At 42.0% G+C, this 16,920-nt stretch overlaps 1 protein-coding gene across 2 annotated transcripts in view; it reads right to left on the bottom strand.

Annotated features, from left to right (window-relative positions):
- Positions 1-912: 912 nt before the first annotated feature.
- Positions 913-16,920, bottom strand: part of LOC138978019 (uncharacterized) — a 20,252-nt gene continuing 4,244 nt past the window's right edge. The window contains exons 3-5 of one of the 2 annotated variants that reach the window (XM_070350636.1): positions 11,246-11,332; positions 3,716-3,841; positions 913-3,151 (exon numbers count right to left, since the gene is read on the bottom strand). In XM_070350636.1, coding sequence (XP_070206737.1) covers positions 3,060-3,151; positions 3,716-3,841; positions 11,246-11,332 — 305 coding nt within the window. In that variant the 3' untranslated portion in view covers positions 913-3,059. Of the gene's footprint in view, positions 3,152-3,715; positions 3,843-11,245; positions 11,333-16,920 lie in introns of both variants that reach the window. The other variant, XM_070350637.1, reaches the window with a different exon arrangement.

The following is a 16,920-nucleotide window of genomic DNA, read 5'->3' as shown; positions in this document are numbered from 1 at the left end:
ATTACTGACAATTATTGTTATATGTATCACTAGATGATTACCCGCTTCGGCAGGTACCGGCTTCGCCGGGAAGAAGTAGAGCCGAATACCAGACTGTGCCTGCGCCGGCTTCGCCGGCGCACAAAGGAAAGGAGATAAACGCGCAAAACACTGGAGACCTTCTAAAAATAGTAACGTGCAGTGACCTTCTAAAAATAGTAACGTAGTAACGGGAATATGGATTGACGCCACACGGAGGAAGGGAGATAATCGCGGCTGAAAACACTGGAGAAGATAAGGAAGAGTTACTGGTAGTGGATCACGACCAAAAAAAAATAAAAAATAAAAAAAATCGGTTCAGCACGTGTTGAAATATCTCATCGATGAGGTTGTGTCCGGGGTGTAGCTGAATACGGTGTCCAAATTTGAAAAAGATCCACCGAGAACTTTGGCCGTGCATCGCGAACAGACAGACAGACAGACAGACAGACACTAGTCGTATATATATATATATATATAGATAAAGACCAGAACGTCGTGGGCTGGCCGTTACTCTCGACAAAGACAGCGCAGCTGACTCTGTATAGCTGGTGACAGAAACTAATACAGTGCTTCATTTGCATTCAAATACAGGAGTTGTAGGTTATTGGAACGTTTAATTATTGACCAAAAAAACACACACGTTACATTTACAAGAACGTCATCCCAGGGGTCCTTTGAGTACAGAATACAGAATACAGAGTACAGAATACAGAATACAGAATACAAAACACAGAATACAGAATACAGAATACAGAGCACAGAATACAGAGTACAGAATACAGAAGACAGAGTACAGAATACAGAGTACAGAATACAGAATACAGAGTACAGAATACAGAGTACAGAATACAGAACACAGAATACAGAACACAGAATACAGAATACAGAATACAGAATACAGAATCTTTAATTGCCCAAGGTTGGGAATTTGTGATGACATTGCGGTTAAGAAACATTTCAATCCAGCCATATACACCAACACACGCGTCATTTATACAAACTGATCAACAACATTAATTTAAAAACAACACTGGACAGCATAAGTATAAAAATACATTCACTAAAACTAGCAGTATACACTCAAGCTTCATACAGGCACACGATTATCTTACACAAAATGAACTAACCTCAAACGTTAACTGGGCGATGAAACTCGCTTGCAAAATGCCATCAATGCATTTGTTAGGTTTTTTACTTTAGATTTTTCCATCAAAATAGTACATATACTAATAGTACAGATATTGACAGAAGGTAAACAAACAAATCATGCTGAAGTGAATACTAGCTTAAAATTAGGAAAAGACAATTTACTTGATATCGTGTTTTTTCAACTTTAATTCACTACATCTGAAAATAAAACAAGTCGCGTAAGGCGAAAATACAACATTTAGTCAAGCTCAGTCGAACTAACAGAATGTAATTGAACGCATTGCATTTTTTCCGCAAGACCGTACATTCGTAGCATCGTCTGTCCACCGCTCGTGGCAAAGGCAGTGAAATTACCAATCCAGAAAAGCGCGGTAGCGGTTGCGCTGAGGAGGATATCACGCTTTTCTATATCTCTATTCTTTTTAACTCTCTGAATGTGTTTTTAATCCAAACATATCATATCTATATGTTTTTGAAATCAGGAACCGACAAGGAATAAGATGAAATTGTTTTTAAATCGATTTCGGAAATTTAATTTTAATCATAATTTTTATATTTTTAATTTTCAGAGCTTGTTTTTAATCCGAATATAACATATTTATATGTTTTTAGAATCAGAAAATGATGACAAATAAGATAAACGTAATTGTGGATCATTTTATAAAAAAATAATTTTAAATACAATTAGAGCAGTGCAACCCATATGGCAGGAATGTCAAGGGTACATATTTAAATGTACAGGCAAAAATATAAAGTTAAGCTGCGAAGAGGCTCTTTTTGGGTATTTCACACGTGATATCCCCAGAGAGAAAACCTTCATAATTAATCACCTTATATTGATATCGAAAATGTGCATAAGCCAGTTTAAGTACGGAAATCCAAAAACTAACATGAAGATCTTATTTCAGAACCAAGCTCGAGTTCGAAATTTCTAGTAAAATTGAACTGTGTATAAGAATATAGATAACTAGTAGTATTGTGCTGTTAATGTAAAGTTATTTATATATGCGCTGTATGATGCTGTGCTGAAAACTGGTACTGTAATTGGTAATTTGTAAATTCTCGCCTTTGTCTATCGAGCGTTGGATTAATTAACTTGTTATGTATTGTCCCGCTGAAAATGTATTATATAACAGAATTATGGGAACAGCAACAACAACACACACACACACACACGCACACACACACACACACACACACACACACACACACACACACACACACACACACACACACACACACGCACATACACGCAGACATTAGTTAAATTGTAATGTAAAAGAAAACAAAATTAAAACTTCATTAAAAAAATAAAAAAAAGACCAATGAAGAAGGATATGCTCACCGCCCAAAAAGAAAAAAAAAAAAAAATTACAATTTTCAGATTTTTAATGACCAAAGTCATTAATTAATTTTTAAGCCTCCAAGCTGAAATGCAATCCCAAAGTCCGGCCTTTGATTGAAAAATGAGGGTGTGACAGTGCCGCCTCAACTTTTACAAAATGCCGGATATGACGTCATCAAAGACATTTATCGAAAAAAGGAAAAACACGTCTAGAGATATCATACCCAGGAACTCTCATGACAAATTTCATAAAGATCGGTCCAGTAGTTTACTCTGAATCGCCCTACACATACACACACACACACACACACACACACACACACACACACACACACACACACACACACCGTCGCGATATAACCTTGAACGGTTGAAAACGACGTTAAACACCAAATAAAAAAAGAAAGAAAGAAACACACACACACACACACACACACACACACACACACACACACACACACACACACACACACACACACCACGACCCTCAACACTTGACTAAATGTAAAAAGATTGTACGCAGATACTTTTATAGTGTTCTTTCTTAAAGTTCAACCAGTTTAGGGTTTGTGTATGTTTGGTACCCCACTGCAGTCAGTAGTGGTTGCTTGGATGTGTTGTACTCTGGTCTCCTCACTGTAACACACACACACGTACACACACAGCCGTGCACACACAAACACGTACACACACATCCGTGCACACACACACACACACAAACATACACACACACACACAAACACACACACACACGTACGTTTGCACGCACGCACGCACGCACACACGCACACAAACACAAACGCGCGCACACACCCACGCACGCACGCACACACACACACACGCGCGCACACACCCAATCACGCACGCACACACACACACAGATGAGCACGTGCACCACCATAAATGAATTTGTTTAACCCTTAAAAAACAAAAACATATTTCAAGTACGGTTTTTGAGCTGTACCTGTACACATTTAATGGGTACTTTGTTTAAGGAAAAAACACAAATGGTTTTACATGCAATCGAAATATCAATAAAATTGTGTGCAAGTTCTGCCCAGGCTTAACAAAGCGTGTATGGAATGCACGCGTGCGTGTGACACAAGGAGAGACAAGGGGAAAGGTATGACATAAGACATACGATCATTTATTGTCCGTACAGTTAATGCGGTACATGCACAAGAAGATCGCAATACGTACACAGTTGGTTACTTCGGGTCCAGACGAACAAGACGATGAAGATGACGAGGACGATATGTGACAAAACGCCAACAACAACGCCTGACCAGCACAACTCATTGCATCCGGTGTTTGGGCGCAGAATGGCTGAAAACATGTCACGGGGATGTTAACATCTGCATCTATATGTCACTGAAATCTGATTGGAGTCTCTTGTTATCATATTTATTTCCATTTACTATTGATTTGACCAACTGCATCTACTTGTCACTGAAATCATATCAGAGTATTAATGTGTATTACCATTTGTGACGGTATTCGGTACCTCTCGGGTCGTGTCGGTCGAACTCGGTCGGTCATGTGATGGGGCGCGCATGTGCAACGGTGCCTTTCCGCCCACTACTCGCTTCGCTCTCTGGCATGCACGCGGGACACTGATTAGGCATGGCTTACCGCATCGACCTTGTATTGTTGTCATCTGTAGCAGTTTGCTAGACAAGTAAACTAGATGAACGCACCTGATGTGAGTGTTGTTTATGTACGCTCGGAACACGACATGGTGGCAGCGGTGGGATTCTTTACCCAACCGTGAGTTTTGAAATAGTCGAGCATAGTCGTACGGAAGAAGAAGAGCATGCCATTCAAACCGCCTGAACCACTCGACTTTGGGAGGCCCGACCAGTGGCTCACGTGGCGTAAGCGTTTCGAACGCTACAGGGTTGCTTCTAAACTAGACAAAGAACAATTTTCAGTCCAGGTCAGTTCCTTAATCTATGCTATGGGCATACAAGCCGAACAGATCTACGAACAGTTCGAATATGACGAGGACAATGACGAAGCAAAACTGGAGGACGTACTGAAGTTATTTGACACGCACTTCGTTCCACAAAAGAACGTCATACACGTTCGAGCCGTCTTCAACACCAGAAGCCAACACAGCGGCGAGCAAATCGAACCTTACGTCAGAGCCCTGTACGAACTTTCTGAGCACGCAGATTTTCATAACCGCGACGAAGCCATTCGCGACAGGTTCGTCCTTGGTGTGAACGACCGAGAACTCTCAGAAAAGTTACAAATGCAAGCAGACCTGAATTTGCAAGACGCCATTAAGCAAGCCAGGCAGTACGAGCAAGTCAAGAGACAGCTGTCTGAGCAACGTTCCAGTGTCGACGCCGTACACACCGGTACGCAGCGATTCAACAGACGCCCTCGCGGCGGTGCAGGTGCAACAGGTACCAGCTGTGACAGTGGCAGCAGCGGTCCAGCAACCAAGCACGCCGGTTCCAGGGGTGGATTTCGTCATCCGCGTGGTGGCGGTCGTCGCTTTCCTCAGGAGGGGAGAAGTGATGCATCATGTTCACGCTGCGGACGTGGACAACACAAGAAAGACAGTGACTGTCCAGCAAAAGGGAAGCAGTGTCACGGCTGTGGCAGGTACGGACATTACTTTTCTTGTTGCCGTTCCAAGCAAGTCAACGCTGTCGACGCAGAAGAAGTGTACTACATGGGTGTCGTACACAAGCAGGGAGCTGAACCAGCATGGTACACTGACCTATCATTTGGACGTCGCAAGATCAGGTTCAAGATCGACACAGGTGCAGATGTGACCATCATTTCCAAATCCCTCTACCTGACCCTTGTCCCGTGTCCCAAGCTTATCCCCACCTGTGCAGTCATGCACGGCGCAGGCGGACAGATATCCTGCATAGGATTCTTTAGGGACACTACCAACATCAACGGTCAAGAGTTTCACTTGGATATCTATGTCGTTGACAGCAAGACAGAGAGCTTATTAAGCAGAGAAGCCTGTAAACGCATGGGACTTGTCCAACGTCTCGACAGCATACAGCCAGCGTTCGGTGAGTTGGACCAACAACCAGTCAATTGCCCACCGGCAAAGATCGTCTTGAAAGAGAACAGCCAGCCCTACAGTCTGCACACAGCTCGGAGAGTACCCATACCTTTGATGAAGAAGGTAGAAGAAGAACTGGAAAGGATGAAGAAGGCCGGAATTATTGAGGAAATAACCGAGCCAACAGATTGGTGTTCTCCGATGGTGCCAGTTTTGAAGAAATCTGGAGCGGTCCGGATCTGCACGGACTTGAAAAAGCTGAACCTGTCAGTCAAGAGGGAGAGGTACCCGATTCCGACTCTCGACGACATTTTGCATCGACTCAAAGGAGCGAAGATTTTCAGCAAGCTGGACGCAACGTCGGGGTTTTATCAAATTCCTCTCGACCCAGAAACTGCCAAGTACACAACCTTCATCACGCCATTCGGAAGGTACTACTACAAAAGACTTCAGTTCGGAATATCCTCCGCTCCCGAGATTTTCCAACGTACGATGGAGACGATCCTGAAGGGAGAAGAAAACACAATCTGTTTCTTCGACGACGTTCTCATCTACAGCAACTCAGACGACGAACACGAGCAGCATCTTGAGAGCTCCATGAAGAAGATTGTCGAGGCCGGGCTCAAGCTCAACAAGGAAAAATGCAGCTTCAAGCAGTCAGAGATCGAGTTCCTTGGTCACGTGATCAACGCCGACGGAATCAGACCAGACAAGAAGAAGATTGATGCCATCATCAACATGCCTGACCCGACCAACGTCACAGAACTGAGAAGAATTCTGGGCATGATGAACTTTCTGGGACGATTTCTGCCAAACTTGTCGTCAGTCTTGAAGCCTGTCACCGAGTTGCTGGAGAAAGACAAGGCGTGGAACTGGGGACAGCCACAGACACTCGCGTTTTCAAAAGCGAAAGAGCTCCTGACAGCAGCTCCTACTCTCGCTTACTTCGACTTGACTAAGCCGACAACGGTCAGTGCCGACGCGAGCAGCTACGGTATTGGCGGCGTACTCCTGCAGCAGCATGGGGAGAAGATGAAGCCAGTCGCTTTCTGCTCAAGAACTCTGACATCAACGGAACAAGGGTATGCCCAGATTGAGAAGGAATGTCTAGCTGCTGTGTGGGCGTGCGAAAAGTTCGAACGTTATCTGATCGGTCTGGAGAAATTTACGCTCGAAACCGACCACAAGCCGCTCATTCCTCTCATCAACACCAAAGATTTGGACGAAACGCCCATCAGATGTCAGCGGATGCTGATGAGACTGATGCGATTCAGCTTGACAGCAAGTTATTCACCAGGCAAGACACTTGTGGTGGCTGACGCCTTGTCGAGAAGTCCTCAGTCGCCTGTCCAAGAGGGGAGAGAAGAGACATCGGAAGACAGAGCCGATGTTGCCACACTACTGGCGGAAGATGTGGAAGCTCACGTCGACGCTGTCCAATCTTCATGGCCGGTTTCAGACAAAAGACTAGACGAGATAGCAGCACTGAGTCAGCAAGATCCTGTCGTCAAAGCAGCTCTACACTACACGGCCAACGGTTGGCCCAGGTACGTCACTGACGTAGAGCCAGCTCTGAAAGACTACTACGCATTCAGAGGCGAGTTCAGCATACATCGAGGTCTTCTCGTCAGAGGCGTCCGGATCGTCATTCCGCAGGTCTTGAGAGAAGAAATGCTGAACCGGATTCACGAAGGCCATCTCGGGATAACCAAATGTCGAGAAAGAGCAAAGTCGACAGTTTGGTGGCCAGGCATCAATGAAAACATCAAGCAAAGAGTGTCAGCATGTCAACACTGCGAAGAGAAGCAGACATCCCAAAGAAGTGAGCCACTTATGACAACAGAACTCCCAGACAGACCATTCCAGATGGTTGCTGCAGACTTGTGTGACTTCAAGGGACAGAGTTATCTTGTTCTGATTGACTATTATTCAAGATATCTTGAAATCGCTCATCTTCCGAGAGAGACATCTGAAGTCGTCATTGGACGGATGAAGAACATCTTCGCACACCACGGAATACCAGACGTCGTCGTCACGGACAACGGTTCTCAGTTCACGTCAACAGAGTTCCAGAACTTCGCAGCAGCATGGAAGTTTACTCACTCGACTAGCAGTCCATACTTTCCTCAGTCGAATGGAGAAGCCGAGCGAGCAGTACAAGAGGCCAAGAAGATTCTCGCTCAAGAAGACCCGTTCTTAGCCCTACTCAGTCACCGGGCTACACCTACGACGCCAACAGGAACGAGTCCAGCGGAGCTAGCACTCGGAAGAAAGATGCGAACGACGCTCCCTACTCTCGCAAGCAATCTCATCCCAAAGACGGTCAGAAGGGATGCGATAAAGGCGCGGGACGAGCAAGCAAAGCTCAGAAACAAGAGTGACCACGACAGACGTCATGGGACAGAGACCCTGCCGCCACTAATACCAGGTGACACTGTTCTCCAGAAACTAGATCACGAAAAGTCCTGGGGAAAACCATCAACAGTCCTGCGTCAATGTGCACCACGGTCCTACGAGATATGGTCAGAAAGGGGACAGTATCGTCGGAACAGACGACACCTCAGATTGTCTTCCCGACAAGTGTTAGACAGGCCTACCATGACCAACATCCCTGTCCTTTACCCTGTCCCAACCCAACAGAGTCCTGTTCCTGAAACGCCAAGCCAGCGCAATGCAGACCAGCCAGGTCTTCGTTCTCCGGAACCTCCACCGACGCCTGGGTCCCCGCGACGTCCTCCAGCGGCGCCTAACCCAGGGCAGCAAACGTCGACTCCGGTCATCAAAACCCGCAGCGGACGAACTGTGAGACCACCGTCCCGCTTCGAAGAGTGAACCATCGACTCCGCAGATCAACAGCAAATAAACAATGACTGTTTCGGTTCCGGTCGAAAGATTCGTTACTGAAACCCCTATTGAACTTTAATTTTAAACGATAATGTTTCGTTTCATCAAGATCATTATATCTTTTTATTTGAAGGGGGGAGATGTGACGGTATTCGGTACCTCTCGGGTCGTGTCGGTCGAACTCGGTCGGTCATGTGATGGGGCGCGCATGTGCAACGGTGCCTTTCCGCCCACTACTCGCTTCGCTCTCTGGCATGCACGCGGGACACTGATTAGGCATGGCTTACCGCATCGACCTTGTATTGTTGTCATCTGTAGCAGTTTGCTAGACAAGTAAACTAGATGAACGCACCTGATGTGAGTGTTGTTTATGTACGCTCGGAACACGACACCATTAGAGTATGTTCTATCACATTTTGTATTACCATTAGAGTATGTTCTATCACATTTTCATTGTATGGTTTGGTTTGGTTTGCTTTTGCTTTTGTTCTGTTTTTTGTTTATTTTTTCTAAATGTCGGCCTGAAGAAGGCACACACACACTCACTCACACACACACACACACACACACACACACACACACACACACACACACACACACACACACACTCACTCACACACAAACACACACACACACACACACACGCACCTAAAGTGTGGATGGTTACCTAAGAGGCGGCACTGGGTGTAGTGCCTTTCTAGTGCACTTGCACTACAACAGCACTGGGTGCAGTACTCGCTCCGGCATCGAAGAATTTTGCACTAAAAAATGCACAAAATTTGACCTATTTCGTCGCCTATAGAGGACGGAAAGAATGTCATTTTGAACATTGTTATGACATTCTTTCCGTCAAAAAAGTCAATTTAACGGTGTCAATATAACCATAAGACAACCATCCACACGTGTGGACGGAAAGAATGTCATTTTGAACATTGTTATGACATTCTTTCCGTCAAAAAAGTCAATTTAACGGTGTTAAATGAAGCGACCATCCACACAATTAGGTTGCCATCCAGAGTTTAGGTTGCCATCCACGTGTGGATGGTTGCCTTATGGTGATTTAGGCAACCAAACCTGTGGAAACATGGGTACACACACACTCACACACACACACACACACACACACACACACACACACACACACACTCACCCACGGCACACACCCACACTGTCACGGTTTCAGTGACACGAGTGGGACAGGAACTCTTTGTGGGGCGCCTTTCCCAAATTGCAATGCAATGCGCCTGTGCTGGCTACCGCATTGTCACAAAATTCACGAGGAAATTGCCGGCGTGAAATCCGTGCGGGAAAATGGGGTGATTTTTCGCTCACTGTTAAATCACGTGTTTCAAGCATGCTATACCTGTGTATGGTAGGCGACCAGTGATTGCTCAGGGAGATCACTTGTTCTAGGACAGGCGATTGCTAATTGGTCAGGGAGATCACATGGTCTTTCTTTCCCTTCTTTCTTTCTTTTCTACACATGCTTTGCAATCGACGAGGTCTGGGTTTCCGTTGACTAAGATTTAGAGGATTCCAACACGTTGCAAGACTAGTTTAGGTCGACCAACGGGCTTCTGGCGTCATCTCAGCACGCAGAAGGCTTAGGACGGAGGGATTTGGCTACATATTTTCGCTGACGGGTAATTAGACGTTACTTTACGCTGGTGACCGGTCAATGTCTGTGAAATGTAAACTCTGTTTTGTTTCTCCATGATAGCGTATAACTTGCTCATTTTAACGCTAAATTGTAATCTGTATATGGTTTTTGCAGATATGGAGAGGAGGAGAAAATGTCTTGATTGTTATTAAAAGTCTATTCTTGCAGGTACCACGTGCTTGCTGAAGGGGGAAGTTAGATATGTTTAAAGGTGGAAAAACGGGGGATTGTTGCCATGGTCACTGCACCAACTACTCTGTTTCAGCTTGCTACCTGGAAGTTGCTACCTGGTTGCTGGAGACGTGCTACACTTTGGCCACACGGTTGCGGGAGACTTGCTGGATGCCTGCTGGAGGTTCGCTACCTGGTTGCTACCTTGTTGCTGCCTTGTTGCCGGAGACGGGCTACACATTTGCTACACCCTTGCTGTACGGTTGCTGTTCTACGGCTGTTGCTGGTGTTGCTGCGACTTTCACCTGTATGCACCACTGCGCCACTGCGTTTCATCCAATGGACCCTGGCTACACTAAGAGTTGAGTGCACCCATGCGTAATCGCCCCCCACCTTGTCATCTTTCTAACCCTTTATGAAGAACTTTGAGTTGTGACAACGTGGAGTGTTAACGCCTGTACAGGCTAAGACTTTTAACAGAGCAGCTAAGTGTTTTCTAACTTTACACGGTTCAGCGTGTTCTTATTATTTCATAAATTTTAACTAGCTTTTGTCAGTTGTCTTTGTTTTGTTTGACGACTTGGTCGTAAAACACTTTTGGCTTCACGTGAAGAGGGAGGTGGGGAGTTAGTGTATATAAACAGACGTCTAGAACTTATACTTTTGTTGATTCTAACTTTTTTTGTGTGACTGCGAGAGTGGATCGTGGTGTGGTTAGTCAGTTAGCAGTAATTGACCGTTTTAGGTCATTCATTTGACCATTAAAACGTGACACACACACACACACACACACACACACACACACACATAAACACACACACACACACACAGCCACACACACACACATACACACACACACACACACACACACACACACACATACATACACGTACACACACACACACACACACACACACACGCGCGCGCGCGAGCACGCGACGGAGAGACACAGATAAAGAGAAACAGGGACAGCGATACAGACAGAAAGATAGAATTTGAGCGTGAAATGCCTACAGACACATACCAACTGCATGTCTCAGGTGTACATTTGGCCTGTTCTTGATGAAGTCATGAAGCTTGCTTAAACGGATCTTCATACTGTCTTGACCATCTGGTGATAAAATGTGTATTCAAAGAAAGGATCCTGCTACAACACTTACACCGATCAAAACCCAATGCCGTAAACTATTGTGTAAGCGCCCACCCCCCTTATGCACACATTTCGCTCAAAAGTAGGGGGTGGGCGTTTACTAGATAATGTAACCTGTGCAGATTCTGTTCCTCTCGAGAAATAGCAGTATTTGATCACTTGGTATGAGAAGGATAGCAGGATAATTATGTTGGGTTTTGTTACAAAAAATTGTTTATGCCCTCTATGTCTCTTTCTCTGTGACACAGGCGCGTTCGTTAATGTGCAAGTGTTTCGGCAAAACGGAACATAGAAACGAACCACAACAATCCCGTAGTGTCATAGTTATAGAACAAAATCCTATTGTAAATGAAAATGACGACTCAAGATCTCTGTTTCGTATATCCAGCGTTACAAGCAGCAGCGCTGCGTGTCTGAACAAAAATCATGAACTTGCACGCACTGATAAAAAGACCAAAGGGAAGTCTAAAGCGCTCTATATGCATACGACATGTGTGATGGAGTAAGCGAGAGTTGTACGGAACCTTTCTCTTGCCACCTGAGAGCGTTGAAATGAACAAGCGACTTTCCTCCTCCTATGCATATCGAGAATTTACTTCTCTTTGGTTATTTGATCTCTAAACAACGCTCCGCCTAATTTTGTTTAAGATTTGCACGCATTGAATAATCTTAAATATTGTTATTTCATATGTTACGTGGATTTCCATTGGTCAATTGGGCAAAACTGAGCTCAGTGCAAAAGTGATATCGACGACATTTCCGTCGATATCAGTTTTGATATCGACGACCTCTTTATTGCTTCCCCACTTCAAAAACAAAAACACCTAAATTTAAAAACAAACAAATATATATGAAAATGTAATGATCGCAGAATTTAGTTGAGCAAGTGTCTAAAGACTTTTTTGAAAGAAAAGACATTTGAAAATACTGAAAAGTACTAGAAAAGAGTGAACAAAAAGAAATAATAATCAGAGGGAGGGATATGGAACAGCCAAAACTGAGACAAATACTTTTGTAATTTCTTTACAGTAAATACAACATGTCCAGAGAATTAGCAATATATCTAACATTGACTGACTGTGTGATGATATCTTCTGCTATTGGTCTGTTTCGACAGTGATATCAAAATCGAGACCGGAGGTCTCGATTTTGATATCACTGTCTCAACAGACCATAGCAGAAGATATCATCACACAGTCCGTCAATATAGTCAATTTATTTGGACTGATCAAAGTCATACAGCAGGGGGGAGGGGGGGGGAGTAGATACGTTCCTAACACAGTGTATTAAGGAACTATCGGGCTGAGCGGAAAGTAGGTATCGAATATTTAACTCTAATTCCAATAAAATACCCAAATTTAACTTCTTTCCATACTTAAATTTTCCAATGGTCATTTTTGTTATCAAAATATAATAATTTATAAAATAAATTTGATCATTTTTCAAATTTTCATTCCAATAACCAAACAATGTATCCGTTTCACTCAAAATTATATCATAATAAATTTGCTTATAAACAAAATATTTACATAGTTTCCAAACATATTCCTCACCTCTTGACAAAGAAAAAAGAAGTGCTCAAGTGTATCCAGTTCATTACAAACTTCACAATTATTCGTATTACATAAACCCATCTTGTTTAGCAAAATATTGGTTGGGTAAATTCTGTGTAAAATGTTCCATTGAAGCAGACGCAATCGTTCTTCTTTTGTACAATTAACAGCTAACAGCCAGTGTCTTGATTCCACAACAACATTATGCTTTCTTTGCCAAAAAGGACAGGCGCTCGGAGTTTGTACATCGAAATTAACCAACACAGTTCTTATTTTCCTTGGTGTAATATTACCAATATTACGAGTCAAACCCTGCAACAAAACATATCGGTATGGCAATGCGTTAATCAGTGTTGTATTAAATGCTGTACATAATGCATTATACTCAAATAACCTTTTGACATAATCCTTCAAATGAAATCATGTCACCGATTTCATTCATTACATCCTTTACATAATAAAAATGACATTTAATAAAATCTTTGAACAAGAGGCATTTATGTTTATATTGTATATTCATGTTGTTCCATATACATTGATTCATCAATGGAACAGGTGTGGCATCATTCTTTTCACACAAGATGTGTTTATGTTTTTCTTTCTTTATTTGGTGTTTAACGTCGTTTTCAACCAAATGTGTTTATTGTCTAGCCAGGTTAACAATACTTGTCTCCAAAAGACCGATCTGCAGTTACCAACGCCAACCAGCTTCTTGGAGGATGCACTAGAGTCAAAACAGGACAAACCATTACCCAAACTTGAAAAAAACGTATCTAGGAATGACAGACCAGTAATTGTGTGTAGAGTTCTGCAGACCAATAGCCCACGACATCATAAATGAGTTGTGCATGTCCACAACATTTATCATATTTAATCCACCATTATCTTTTAATTTACACATAATTGTTCGTTTTACTTTTTCAAACGCCCGTGTATTTGAATATGTTTTCTTCCAAATAAACCTAAACAACATGGAATTAATTTTATGTAAAACATCATAAGGTACTGCCAGCGATTGAAAAATATAGACAAACTGAGAAATCAAAAATGTTTTTACAATGCAAATTTTACCTTGCAAACTTAAGTTTCTTTTTGACCAATTGGTAATCAATTGTTGCATCCGTTGTATTCTTTTTATCCAATTTTCCTCAATTGATGAAGCAGGCGTGCTGTTAGAAAATACAATTCCAACGATTTTCACCTTTCGTTTCCACTTTAAACCATAAAACTCCTCCAAACAATACTTCTTCGAACCAATCCACATTGCTTCAGTCTTATTAACATTCAGTTCTAAATTAGAAAAAACGTTTACACATATTTAAAACATCTAATGCTTTTTTCATATCCTCTTTATCACGTAGAAAAAGGGTTACATCATCTGCATATAAGAACAGTTTCAGAACAGTTATTGGTGACGCCTCACCATGTGACATAGGCAGATAGACACCTTTAATATCATCTTCATATCGGATCTTGATCGCCAAAAGTTCAAGGGCGATAATAAAAGCCATTGGCGAGAATGGACACGCGTGATGAATGCCTGTTTCGACATCCAGTATGATTTATGCAACTCTGACTGTTCTTCATGAGAACAGACACCCATCTCTTATAATGATCTCCAAAACCAAATTGATCAAATGCAAACAAAATAAAATCCTTGGATATGTTGTCAAAAGCACTACGGAAATCGATTGCCAGTAAAACTCCAGGTGTATGTAATGTATTCATAATGTCTAAGGTATATCAATGAGTCTTACCATTGTATTTCTACCCTTCATAAAACCAACTTGATTTTCATGGACAATGTCACAAATTACAGAAGAAAGTCGTTTTGCTCAGCACTTCGCAAGAATTTTATAATCAGTATTAGTTAAAGAAATTGGTCTCCAATTCCCGAGATCATCTCTGGGTAATTCTTTACCTTCATGAATTAAAGTCAGGACTGCTTAGTTCTGAGTGGTAGATAATTCACCTTCCGCAAAGGAACTTATAAACGAGGCATGAACAACACTCCCAATCTTGGACCAAAACACTTTATAAAAACTTGTCGTTAGGCCATCAATACCCGGGGCAGAATCGTTATTTAATAATTTAAGGGCAGCAGTTAATTCTTCTTTAATAATATCAGTTTCCAAATCCGACTTTTTGTCACGGGAGAGGGATTGTATATCCAGACCATGTATAAATTCCGTAGCATTCGTTTCGTTAAATTCGGAATGTTTTTCATACGAATTCTTAAAAAACCGTACCTGTTCTTTCATTATTTCTTTCTGTGTATCAAGCACTCTGCCATCTTCTGTTTTGAATTGATCAATAATTTTCATATTGGCTCTACTTTTTTCTAAACTCAAAATATATTTCGTGTTCTTTCCACATTCTTCTATAAACTTAATACGGGAACGGACTTGAGCACTCTAGGCTTCTTCCAGTGAAAATATTTCCAACTTTGTTTTAATATTTTCTCGTTTTGTCAAAAGGTTAATATCCTGTACGTCATTGGCTAATGAAATATCAATTTCTTCCAACTCCCTCTGAAGAGTTAGCTGAAGATTATTTTGTTTTCGCTTTCTTCCTGCTGCAAAGGCTATACAAAAATCACGCATTCAAATTTTCAACAATTCCCATTTTAACTGGTCGCACATAAACTGATTTTCTAATAAAAATGTATCAATCAAATCATTCATTAAATCAACAAAAAGTTTATCTCGTAATAACTGGTTATTGAATTTCCAATAAGAGGGACCACGTGTAATATTCACGAACTGAATTTTCATTTCAACCAAGCGATGATCTGTGTGGGTTACTGAAATAATTTCACAAAACAATGTTTTGTCAAACAAATTATCAGAGACGAAATATAATCCAGACGACGGGCTATGAAGGGATTTTTCCTGCTCCAGGAAAACTGCTTTTCATCAGCATGAAACAGGCGCCATACATCATTTAAAGCATTACTATTCAAAAATTTCCTCCAGGTTGGGGGTTCAGCTTAGGGCCAACAACTCTAACTGGTAAAACCGAGTGAGTTACAGAAACAGCGACAAAGGAAAACAACACTGATGTGGACGGAGCGCCTGAGTCCCAGCCCGGGACTTGTATGAGGTCCTTTGTCGCTGCCCTACACGCCACCAGGCGTGAAAGGCAGTAAGTAAGTAAGTAAGTATTCAAAAATTGCAGAACATTGGCCATATCAACTTTTTTATGCTTGTCATCACTTACAATGTCTAACTCGTCATTCAAAACACAATTAAAATCACCACAAATTATCTTCTCACCGTCTAAATTTTCAAGACACTCGTTCACTTGTGTCCATAATTGGCTTTTTTCCAAGGAGTTATTTGGAAAATAAACGTTCACCAAATAAAAAATGTGGTTATCGTGAATAATTTGTAAACATAATATTTTAGCAATCTCAGACATTGCCTCTTTTTCAATCAAATGCGTTATTCAAAATTATGACGTCGACTAATGTATGACAACAATACGCAACAATTTTGATCAAAAGGATTTATATACGACTAAACCTCTTTATGGTGAACAGTTCTAATATCCCAGAATATATCTGAGTTCTTTCATAATAATGTCGAGACGGGTGGCTTTTTATCGTTGACAAAAATAAACCAAAAATAAACAGGGTCAGGTGTTGGAGGAGGAGGATGTGATGAGAGTATGACTTGTATTAACTCACCTGCCGGGCGAGTAACATCAGGAAATTAAGTCACTGGCCCGCCAGATATTTCGCTGGCCCGGCGCATACCATTGTACATAGCTGCATCTGCAGTGTTTATATGTGACCCTCCACCATGGGATGAGTCGCATGTCACCTCTGCATGATTTTCATATTTTACATTTTCCTAAAGAGTTTTTTGTTTTGTTTTTGTTTTTTGGGGAATCAGCTTTTTTTTTCAATGAGATATTAGGGCTTACAAACGGAGATGCTTTATTTTACGATCTTATAATATCAATAACAGCTCATTATATATTATATTAAGTATA

The sequence above is a fragment of the Littorina saxatilis genome, linkage group LG10 (assembly GCF_037325665.1).
Source record: "Littorina saxatilis isolate snail1 linkage group LG10, US_GU_Lsax_2.0, whole genome shotgun sequence".
Taxonomy (NCBI): Eukaryota; Metazoa; Mollusca; class Gastropoda; order Littorinimorpha; family Littorinidae; genus Littorina; species Littorina saxatilis.
This window is presented reverse-complemented; position numbering and strand designations above follow the sequence as displayed.